This window comes from Nematostella vectensis, chromosome 10 (assembly GCF_932526225.1).
Source record: "Nematostella vectensis chromosome 10, jaNemVect1.1, whole genome shotgun sequence".
NCBI classification, from domain to species: Eukaryota; Metazoa; Cnidaria; class Anthozoa; order Actiniaria; family Edwardsiidae; genus Nematostella; species Nematostella vectensis.
Window position 1 is genome coordinate 12677132 of NC_064043.1, and position 11982 is coordinate 12689113.

General features: G+C 41.5%; 1 protein-coding gene and 1 long non-coding RNA gene across 2 annotated transcripts; one reads left to right on the forward strand and one right to left on the reverse strand.

Annotated features, from left to right (window-relative positions):
• Nucleotides 1-152: 152 nt before the first annotated feature.
• On the reverse strand, nucleotides 153-2526 carry LOC116618372. Its single transcript, XR_004296163.2, has 2 exons — nucleotides 2391-2526; nucleotides 153-381 (listed from the first exon to the last, which is right to left on the reverse strand). It is a non-coding gene; the product is annotated as an uncharacterized LOC116618372 (long non-coding RNA).
• LOC5512558 (protein Wnt-16) lies at nucleotides 1810-10356 on the forward strand. Its single transcript, XM_001632835.3, has 4 exons — nucleotides 1810-2738; nucleotides 2810-3051; nucleotides 3240-3529; nucleotides 9513-10356. Exons 1-4 carry the CDS (start codon nucleotides 2653-2655, stop codon nucleotides 9972-9974), a joined length of 1080 nt encoding a protein of 359 aa, XP_001632885.2. The 5' UTR covers nucleotides 1810-2652; the 3' UTR covers nucleotides 9975-10356.
• Nucleotides 10357-11982: the final 1626 nt, after the last annotated feature.

The window sequence follows — 11982 nt, forward strand, 5'->3', positions numbered from 1 at the left end:
TTTCCTTTCTCACCTCGTTTAGCCCTCGGGGATAGCCTAAATTGTTTGCCAGATAGCGCAAAGAGTCCTGCAGTGCAGTGATAATTGTTGATTGTTCGCCAGCACACGACGTATGTATAGGAACCACCCGGTTCATTTGTTTACTACTCCTATTTCTTGTCTCGTCTCCACCTGATGTCCCAATCTCTTTAGTGTGTCCCTCTCTTGTGTGTGCCCATCTTGTGTGGGTCGACCTCTTGCGTGTGTCCCTCTCTTTGGATCACTGTTCCTCTGTCGTGTTTGTGTCGCTTGTCTGTGTCCCTCCCTTGTGTGTATCTCTTGTGTGCGTCCCTCTCTTGTGTGCGGGCATTTAAACCTCACCCAAACAACGGCCAACGCGCCCTAGAAGAAATTAAAAAACAAACAAGAACACCAACAACAATTATTTTTGTTCGCCCACATTTCTCCTTTGTGGTCTAGTTTACTTATTGAAATCATTTCCAGATAGTGTAAAAATGAATTAATCTTTTCATTACGTTGGCAAAAACGTACCCTTTTTAATGCCTGTTTTTACCTTTATCTCGATTGCCTATTCCCTCACCTATCGTATATACATCATGTCTAATTTATTTAGGGCTGTAATCGTCTAGTGTTTGTTAACAGACGAAAAGTATTCTCTTGTTTTGAAATTGAGTCAAATATGACCTTCTCCTCGCGACACCCGGCCTCGGAAGAAAAAGTACTTCTTGACTTATAGAAACGAAACTTGATCTGCTGGTCCGAATAGGCACGGGATTTGGGCTCTGTTTAAAAATCATTTGAGATATTCTCGCGTTTAGACAAATGTGTTTTTTTTTGGACATTTATTGTTTATTTACTTTTAAAGCTTTGTTATTATAACATCGTAGTAAGTAGTAAGTATAAATTAAACAATAAAAACGTACTCACAAAATGTAGTAATCTTATAGACATAGAGATAAAAACAGGAGCCGTCACATCACTGTTTTCATCATAAAATCTGCCTAGCAACTTGTACTATACGTCGTTTTTATTAGTTCTGTGGGGTCTTGATACATTTGAAAGCTCGGTCTGCTTCAAAGGGGTCCTTAATAAGTATGTTATCACATAACTCCCACTTCCTTATCTATAAGCCATAATCCCCGTGAGATGCCCTAGGACGCCCTGAATGGCCCCTTAATGGAATTGTGTTGTTGTCACGTTCCGTAGCAATGGACGTGAAGAAGGTGTTGTGATAACAAGCCACCCTTCTTTAAAGGTTTTTTTATCCACCATTTTATAAGCTGTATATCATACATTCAAAAAAGACCTCAGTTATCTATATAAATACTTCCTAAAAGGGATGTCACTTTCTAAAAAGGTCTGGCTTTTTATTTCTATGTATTACCCTGTTTTTATTTCCGTTCAGGAATCTGCGTCTCTACACTACATGCTATTTAGCACAAACAAAATAACTCGCGTGAGCAAGATTATAACCGCACAATTTGATAGAGGATAGCATTTCCCCAGGTTAGCAGGATAGCACCTTAAGTGTGTGTTCTCGTAGGCAAACGGTGTCAATATCTGTGTTGGATTATATTTTGTGTTATACGACATGATCCTTCCTTTTGTACTCAACACTCTTGAACTCAAGTAGCCCGTCGACGGAAGCAAAACAGCGCTCGTACGCTCACCCACCTACAGTGATTAACGCGCTTTGCAAATTTAGCCGGCGACAAACGGGATTCGGTCGCTGCGATCGCAACAGCCCACGCATCAGGCATGAGGAAATTGCAAATGTTATTGATACCTCTTTAAATAGAATGAGACAGGAAAGCAATTGTGAACAGTGTGGGGGTTTCACATCGAGATGACTACGGATTGCTGCGGAATTCCGTTCATTAGTGGTGTAAATGCGAGGGGTTTCGAAAGAAGAAATTCGTCAGTACTTTTGCTACTTTCGACAACCACCGCTGTCTGCTCGTTAATATTCTCTTCGTCATTGAAATAAGGGTTATCGGGCGGCCTGATCAAAACCTAAATAGTAGCTTGGGTCAATATTATCAGAAAGCTGTCTTCTCAAGTGTTAAATCCACTGTTTGTTACGTGGGTAGTCGTTCCGCCGCCCTCCGGGTTGGCTGCGATAACATTTGATTCAGATCAATTTCTCGTCGGAAGAGATTTTTTTAACGTGACTTTCTTTGCGTGAAATTTCCGCGGCAATTTCCTCGCGACTTACTGGGAGCTGCAACGGAGTCTTGCGGAATGGGCAGCGATCACGAGGTCACACCTCGCCCACCACTGGTATTAATGCAGTTGTAGCACGCACCTGTTAAATACCTTAAGTGGGTATCAGGCCACTAAACGGTTTAACAAACCATTCTCGCCTTCGATGGGGCTACCGTGGTCCTTACCTCAAATCGCTTGCCTATACCGCATGCGTGGTATTCGCTGGTGCAGCATGGTGGTATCCGCATGATGAGCAAAGCTGTGTCCTCTCTCCGCGCTCGCCTCGTCCACACGGGACTGCCTCGACGGTAGTGACGTCACATGGTGTTGATTACCTTGCCAAGAGCCAATCACTCGTCGAAGGTGCGAATTATAGCGAAGTGGTCATCGATATAAAGTCTCGCACGCTGCAAGGGTTAGCTCATTATCACATGTAACACAACCAATATGTTGTACCGGACCGTCAGACTTAGATGGCCGTTCTCCTTGGTGTGGTGGACTGTGCTGATCGTCGACGCGAACGCCTCGTGGTGGTAAGTTCTTGGGGAGTGGATTTCTGTCCGCTCTGGCGGGCGCGACCTTTATTACTGTATCTTTTTCATAGGTGGATGGGAATATCTGCATCTGGGAGCATCAGTGGGAATTCCGTTTCGCCGAGTTGTAGCCGAGTGCCAGGGCTCTCGCTGCAGCAGCTCAGAATGTGTCTTCAAAAACCCGATGTTATTCCTAGCGTCAGCCAAGGCGCAAACATCGGTATTCACGAATGCAAGAAACAGTTCAAGTACGAGCGATGGAATTGCTCCACGTCTAACGACCCTACAGTGTTTGGCACACTATTAAAAATTGGTGAGTGAGTAGCGGAGGCTGGACCCGTTGTAAATAAGATCTCGCTCTCATCTCAACAGTCTTTTACTGATCATCCCTAATAATGCTATTAGTAGCTTGGTTGTCGTATCGACAGGGCCCGTTCCACCCTTGCCCTTTACTTGATCTCGCGGTTAACATTTCCCATACTGTTGATGGTCCATCCGCAGCGCACAAAGAGTCAGCCTTTGTATACGCCATAACGTCCGCCGGAGTTGTGCACGCCGTCGGCAAATCTTGCAGTAAAGGCAACCTTACCGAGTGCAGTTGTGAGTCGAAAAGAGGCGCAAGGAATCAGCCCAAAGGCTGGGAGTGGGGTGGGTGCAGTGATAATGTCAACTACGGGGTTTGGCTCTCGAAAACATTCGTTGACGCGCCGGAGAAGGCGGACAGACGAGCGCGCTCCCAGAGGAAGGCTAGAGCAATGATGAATCTACACAACAATGAGGCTGGCCGGGAAGTAAGTGTTTTGATTCTTAAATATGCTATCATAAGTACCCTATTGAGTTTATCCTTGCGCTATTTGACATTCTTGCAGTAATTGTACGTACATCTGAGAATTCTATTCGTAGCATTGTTTGTCTGTTCTCGTTGTGTTGACCACGGTATATAGAAACCCCATGCAGACGTGTCGGATTTAGCGAATGCAGCCTCGATCCTCTTCACTGCATGCCCATATTTACCTAATCTTGAATGGCATGCGTGAGGGAATTATTTTCTCGAAAAGATGACCTTTTCTGCATTACACTCCTACAAAAGTTAATGTTGTACATCGCGTATACGATCCGACTGGGCCGCGAAATGCACAAAGGATTCAGGTAAACGGCGCCTTACAAGCTCGTCGTTCAATATCGGACAGGATTTGAACATCTTATTTATAAGAAGTTAAGCTTCAAACGGTGTATTTCTTCATCAGGGAGCCTGATACTTGGCAAAAGAGATTATTGCAATGTAAGTGACCTCGGAAAGATTACCAAAAAAACGCGATTACAACATGTTATGTTGATGCGAGATGATCCTGCTTGTTCCCGAGAGACGAGTCGGCTCTTTAGATTCAACAAGACTTCTGTTGCGGGTAGTTTGTGTTGGTTTATAAGATAGCGTGATCGCTCCGCCATGTGTGTGATTAGGACGTCGCATGCTTGTCTCACACTGCACAGCTGATTATGGCGTCTGATAAATTGTTATGATCAATATGTCACTGGAGTTTGCAATTGAGCTATTTCAATCATACCGGAAACCCACATTATTTTACCCCAGATGACACCTTGCTACAATAGCATCGTTTAATCTCGGAAATTGGGCTGAGCGCGAAGGATAAGAGTAACGGTGCATTCCAGATCTTGTCATAGCGCGCGCGCGCGGCTCAAGACCCGAAGCCGAAAGGACCCTCGAGAGGACATCATTAGCCAATCATCTCGAGAACGTTCTCTATTTGATTTGCTGTATAAACAAACTGAAATGGTTTATTTGTGAAGCTTTCTGACACTCACTCCCAACGGAGTGTGAATTGGTTCTCGTGTCAACATTGTCCGAGGTCTGCGCTCACTCACTAGGCTGATTACGACGTTAATTAATCGATGTGATTATTGAGTGATCCAATAAGAACCTTAATTGCGTTAGATACTTTGTAGATATACCCCTTTAGCAGAGATCTTACCCATTAATCACGATAAGAGCATTATAACGTTCCTCAAAATACCCAGGTATAAACGTAGCCACCTTTGTATCACCAATTGTAATATTGCTTGTTTAACCCATCTGATAATAGTATCGTGTTTCTATTGGTTGTGTTGCCTTTAAAATATACCCAGAAGCTTTCTAGTCTTATTGTCTTGCATTTCAAGCTGATATTGGATCCCTTGCGTGATTTGTGTGAGCGAAGGATCTTGTTCTTCCAGAGAGAATTCATCTAATTAGCTGACACATTTAGTCACCTCGAACTAAGCGATCCACCAAATGTCGTTTGCCAATTTTCTCATATTACCCTTGCGATGCAAGCATAATACGTAAAGACGAGGATATATTCTGACTTAATGTTTGGCGACAAGTTTAAATTACAAGGTGTTTATGTTTGGCGATTCTCTTTAAACGGCCAAGTGTCTTGAGTATGGTTCGGGCACTTAGCGAGTAGAAGTATTACTTTCTTCTTATTGCTAGACCAGTTGGTAAGATAGACTCAGCAGGAAAAACTCTCCCTTGTCAATAACAACAATGCTGGACTTTGTAACTACACGCATGCTAAGTCAAGCTTCTGATGGTATAGCTGGTAAACTCTTTGTGGCGAAACCTTTTTTTAGCAAATTCCCAAGGATTATTTTATCCTATTATAATCTCTGTCTACTGATATTCATTTAGTCCCATTACCCCCTGTTGTATGTAGGGTCTCTGATGAGGTCTGGGTCATAATTTCCCAACACAGATGTACATCTTTTGAATGTTCAACTTCCTTACCATTTGACTTTTCTTCCTTTTTTCTGTTCCCCAAGAGGGCAAGATTCACACATTATGACGTAATCGAGTTATCGCCGGTGCAAACGGGGAGATGCTAATTTATCACTTCTCATCCCTCTTTTTCTTTATTCTTTTCGTTGTCCTAATCCTAATTCACCTTCTCCTCCTATCCTCTCCCTACATCTCCTTTTTATCTTTCTCTTCCTCCAATTATTTCACCTTCGTCACTTTACCTCCCCCTATTTGCTCCACATTCTTCCTGTTCATCTCTCTCTTCATCTTCTTCTTTCACCTTTGTCACATTCCTTGCCCTATTCGCTCCTCATTCTTCCCTTCATCCTCTCTTCCTCCTTTCATTCTTTGCTTCTTTTCTTACCACTCTTCTCCTCCACATGTTCCTACCTTTCTCCTCTTTTTTCTCTGCCTCTTTTATTTATTCTTATCCTTTTGCTCATTTTCATCCGCCCCCTTCTCCTCTTCTTCCCATTTCCTTTTCTTTCTTTTCTTTCTTTCCTATCCCCGCACCTTCTTCCTATTCACGTCTCCTTATATTTCTTCTCTTCTTTTTCCTCCCCCTCCCCCCCCCCCCCCCCCCCAGTTTCCCCTTCCTTTTAATCCTCTTCACCTCTTGCATTAAGGTTTTGCCAGTTTTATTCTTGCCATAATCTAAAAAGATTACGGTTCCTAAAGGTTCAGCATTGTCATGTTACTCGTAAAATTGAAAAACAATAACATTTGAATTCTGTTACGGACAAAACCAAACACTTGTTTGATCAATATGGTACTACTTCCTCGATGATGCCAGTAGTTCCTAAAATGAAAAAGGGGATGAACTTATAAAACTTTTAACTGCCCTTCACCTCATAAGAACACCTGCTAAAACAGTGTGTAGGACGTGGCCGTGGACACTGCTATTCAGAGATGGAACGTTTCTCAAGCATACCCCCCTAACCTCACTAACTCAAATCTATTTTAAGGACAACGGCAGTGTTCGATTACTCATACTTTCCATGCAATGGATATACACAATATTCGCGTGACAAATTATCACCCCATATACCGCGCAGCTCAAAGCTTTATCTTAATTTTATTCAAGTCATACAGGATTATACGCAGCAGCTCAAAGCCTTATCCAGGATTATTCCTCACCCGCCCTGCAGCGTGCTAGCAGGCATCGCTACAGTTGCTAGATTAAATGGGTGTCTGCTCGTATTACGTCCTGGTGTTACCGCAGCTCTGACAATCCTTGTTGACTGGGGGATGCTTGAGTAATCCCGTGAGATGGTGGTTTAATAGCCCGACATGGCATGGCGTCTCTACACGACGCTTGGTATTCTACCCGGGGCTACCACTTATGGAACTCGCAAACACACTCTTGATTACCAATTACCCGCTTTTTGATTGAGATCTTTTCTAAACGTGCTCCTTATCTATGATCTAAAGGCTCGCTGTCATCTATCCCATTGCATATTTGCTTATGATAAATGTGCGTTAATGGTAATTAAATAACAAGGAAGTAGCCAAACACAGTTTACATTACATAATTAGTTTCATCTGGTGTTGTGGTATGCATGGAAAGTATTCTATAGTATATATATATATATGATCGCTGAGAGATATTGTAGCTGCTTTGTAATGTCAGGTAAAGTTGACGCTGTCTTTTCGTTACCATGGACCAAAGCGCCCCTGGTTGGAGCGCAAAACTACAAAGAGGGAGAACCTGCGTCAAAACAGTAAACAACATTGCTGCTTCTTATGGCATATATTATATTGTAAAATTATCTAAACGCTACTAAGGATTCTGATTTGCTTTTCCTTGAACGCTCGTTCTTCAAGCCTCAAAGACTTAAAATTTTCTTGGTATTTCGTGCTGAATTAATTATCATGGCCATGTCGTGGCTCCAAGCCCCAAGCTATTTCTGAGCTATTTCACGGCTGTTTGTTTTTACACACGCTTCTCTAACACCCCCTAGACCGGGTGGATCGGGTATATCACCCTACTCCTTGCTTAAATGGGCACGTCCTGCATCTTGATGCGTACAGAAGGGGTAGGATTACCCTGCCCATGATGCATTGCCATTGTGTTACAAACATTTTATTGTCTCTTATTTATTTGAATACCTGTGGAATACAATCCATCCTACGAATAAGACAGCCCCATTTTGCATGAAAAAAAAAATATGAAGACTGTTATTTCAAAAATTAGATGATATTGAAATTTCCAAATTAAACCCGAAACATCAGTGTCGAGCAAGTCAGGTCAGTCCCTGATGACTTGTTTCTTCTCATGTGGTTTCTATTTGTCTCGCTCACTTGATTTCCCCAATTAATGCTTGTCTGGCCCAAGATACATTACATGGCCATTGCAAGCTGTTATTGTTGTTCTTTTAACTTTTATATTGTTGGACAAGGTTCATTTTCATGGGCCCTTCCAAATGCAAATGCTTGCAAATAAACGAAGTTAATTGCTTCATTTCATTTGCATTTATCTGTTTATTTACAATTGAAACGGTACATGAAAAGAACGGCGTCAAAACTAGGCTTTTTGGCCGGAAACTCCATATATTTAAGCTCCGTATCTTATCTCCGTATCAGAAGAGTGAAGATACTTAGAGTCACTCAAATCGTCTTGGCCAATCAGCTTGTTGCTTTTTGTTGTCGAATGGGTCGAATAAGGAAGCTTAGCGTTGTGGAATTCATTCAAATTAAAAAGCTTTCGGATTTCGGATCAATACCTGAAATCAAACTCCCATGTTAGATCGTCTCTCAAATCCCTCGATTGGGCCCGGCGCACTTCAACACGATCATCGAGACAGACGTGTGACAAATGAGCAATTTCCCGCTAGTGCTTCCACTTCCAGTATGGCATCATGAGTCTCGTATGCGCATGCCCTCAGGCGAGAACCGCAAGGTCATCGCCGGCATTTCCGTCGTCAGATGTCCCGTACTGCTGCTCATACATAATAACCCCCCCCCCCCCCCCCCCCTTATGATTAGCCTTTTGTTTACCCAAAATGCTAGAGTATTGTCGCACCCAGGGTTCAAATGCTAGACCGAGAGCAACGTCATCGTCCCTCGGAATTCGTTCATCCCGCTTTCGCGTATTGGCCGTGCTAGAACCTCTCGAACATAGGATGCCTATGAATGGGAATTGTTGCATTGAATGGGAATTGTTGTACTAAATAGGAATTGTTTATTGAATAGGAATTCTTTGTTGAAAGGAATTGGTTGTTGAATATAAAATTGCTTTTTTTATTGGAATTGTTTGTTGAATGGGAATTGTTTGTTGAATGGGAATTGTTGATTGAATGGGAATTGTTGATTGAATGGTAATTGTTGATTGAATGGGAATTGTTGATTGAATTTCAATTGTTGATTGAATGGCAATTGTTGATTGAATGGTAATTGTTGATTGAATGGGAATTGTTTATTAATGATAATTGTTAATTTTTGAGAATTGTTGATTGATTGGGAATTGTTTATTGAAGGGAAAACGTTGGTTGGATGGGTATTGTTTATTGAATGGGACATTTTTATGGAATGGGAAATGCTGATTGAATGGGAATGGGGTTTATTTATTGGAAATGTTGATTGAATGGAAATTGTTAGTTGAATGGGAATTGCTTATTCAATGGGAATCATTAATTGAATGGAAATTATTTATTAATGTGAATTGTTTTTTGAATGGGGATTGTTTATTGAATGGAAATTGTTTATAAATGGAAATTGTTTGTTGAATAGGAATAGTTTATTAAATGGGAATTGCTTATTGAATGGGAATTGTTTTTTTTTAATGGGAATTGTTTATTGAATGGGAATTGTTTATAAATGGAAATTGTTTGTTGAAAAGGAATAGTTTATTGAATGGGAATTGTTTATTAAAATAGGAATTGTTGATTGAATGGGGATTATAGAGAAGGCAATATTGAAATGTTCAGAAGGAGTGTCTCTGTCTCATATTCATCTAATAACGTGTTATTTCCCGGCAGGCTGTGCTGGCGCTCATGCGGGTCCAATGTCGTTGTCATGGCGTCTCAAGCTCATGCGCAGTAAAGACTTGCTCCAAATCTCTACCAAAATTCGAGGAAGTTGGCGAGGCTTTGAAAGCGGAGTACAAAGACGCCATTCGAGCTGTGTACATTAAGCGAAAGCGAAAACTCAAGCGGAAAGATAACAAGAAACTTCGTATCCCATCCTCGTCGCTCGTGTACCTGGATGAATCTCCGAATTATTGCTACAGAGACAAAAAACTTGGTATTGATGGGACCTCGGGTAGGGAGTGTAACAAGAACTCTAGTGGGGTGGACGGGTGTGATTTACTGTGCTGTGGCAGCGGGTACAACACGCAGACGGTGCGGAGCGTTCATTCGTGTCATTGTCGGTTCATTTGGTGTTGTAATGTAGTGTGTAAGAAGTGCGAGAAGATCTTTGATAGGTATACTTGTAAATAGACTATTCCTGCACGCCTTGAGACTTGCTGATAACAAGGCCGCCGCCTTTTTGTCTTAAAGCACTGTGGAACCTCTATTTAAAAGACCGCAAAAGACAGAACGAACGAAACAATAGATCAGGGCCACGTATTTTTTAAGAAGGAATTTCCCCACCCAGCACAACTCTATACTCAGTCAATGGTATTATCTGGTTATTTGTAATTTCCCGGTAATACTGTCAATGAACGGTGGGTAGGAAGAAGCGAGTCAGGCATTGGCTTTTTATTTATTTGCTATAGACGATTTAAAATAGGGCCTGTGGCAGGATGGGTGTGTGGATACAATTTGTACTCTTCTACTGCTTTTTGTTGACGCACTAATAACAATTTTGTTAGAGTATTAACAGCTTGTGTTTGTTTTTCGTATGTTAAAGGTAAACCAAAAAAAAAGCCCTTTAACCGCTATGTAGTGCGTCCTATTTTATCTGAACCTTAATAATCAACAACGAATTGATTTCGCTGAGCTTGTACAGAATTATGTATAAATAGCAGTTATTTTGAAATATCTATTTTTCATATTTAATAAAAGTCCAGATGAAAAAAATCTCTGCGTCTCTCCCCTCCCTCCTAGCGTCTAACCTACCCCTCTCCCCACAAATACGAACTCTGCTCATCTCAACCTCGGGACTGGGTAATGTTGAGGTGGACGCCATATTGAAAATTACCCAGTATCCCTGGAGACGAGGTTGTGTGCTTCGTCTATAGGGACGGAAAAACGAGAATAGCACTTAAACGCTTGGCGACAAATTCCAGAATAGTTTCGATGAAATAGCCTAGATTTTATATTCAGAAACAAACAGAAATTAAATGTAAACTTCATTTCTACAATAGGAAAAAGGGAAAGGCGAATTTATACTCAAACCGTCCACGTACTCGCCAGACTTGGAATTTCACGTCGTTTTTTGGCGGAGAACGGTTGGAAATCTATCAGACAGAACGCTAGAGAATAGCGAGCGCGCGCTGTTTCACACATTTTTTGGCGTTTGTTGTAGAAAACAAATCCCAAGCAATTCTCTGTTATTCCCTTGTGTGTACGGAAAACACTGTTTTCAACAGTCGATCTGTGGCTCTGCTTTTTCGATAGCTATTTTGAAGTTTCCGCTGCAACATTTGCATTACATAGCCTTTTAGCCGCAGAACAATCGCGTAGAACGCAGTGGCCGATCCCAGGTCCATTTCCCGCCGAAACGCGGATACCCTGTGTAAAAACTGCAAACCGTACGAAAAAAAGGAAATAGTTTTCTCATGTTATGTGATTTGATGAGATGAATTTGAACCTATATCTCGATACATGGAACTCCCCGCAACGAACTCGCCATTTTACCGATGATGGCGATATCACAAGTTCCCATAACTACTTTCAGATAATGTTAATCAAATTTTTAAATGTAGTGCATTCGGTGGATAAAACATACATTTATAAACATCTGTTTCTGACCCTGAGGACCTTTAAAATAAATAAAAAACAATTGACGCGGTATCCCTGTGTCGGGTTTATTATATTCGCTATGACGTCACTGGGCGGAAATGAGAATACAATTACCCTTTCATCTGGTATGCGCTGTCTGTTGATAAGGCCATTGGAAATATATTAGCTAAAAATTGACATTTTTTAAGTCCTTAAAAGCCCAACCCGAGCAATTGGTGATTTGATTGACACAATACGGGACTAAGAGATCATGTGACTGCTTGGGTGGCAAACTAGCGCGCGCAAAGAGCTCTAAAGATAATGCATATCAAGAAAATTCAGCCAAAAATTGTCGTTTTTGCCAAACGCGGTCACTTCCATATAAGGAAACTAATATATTCCTTATTTGGAAAAACTGCATGATTCTTGTAATTTTTAAGGTACCGTACCACAGGTGCTTCGTAAACATTATGACTTGTAATCAGAAGAGAAAAACAGTGAAAAACAGAGTCCACCGTACCAGTCCCTCAAAACGACAACGTTTTCTTCATATGTAAACAAT

Bases quoted from the DNA above. Each gene is read 5' to 3' on its own strand.
- LOC5512558 (XM_001632835.3), top strand. From the start codon at position 2,653: ATGTTGTACCGGACCGTCAGACTTAGATGGCCGTTCTCCTTGGTGTGG. The intron at 2,739-2,809 runs GTAAGTTCTTGG...TCTTTTTCATAG, and splicing joins GACGCGAACGCCTCGTGGTG to GTGGATGGGAATATCTGCAT. The intron at 3,530-9,512 runs GTAAGTGTTTTG...ATTTCCCGGCAG, and splicing joins ACAATGAGGCTGGCCGGGAA to GCTGTGCTGGCGCTCATGCG.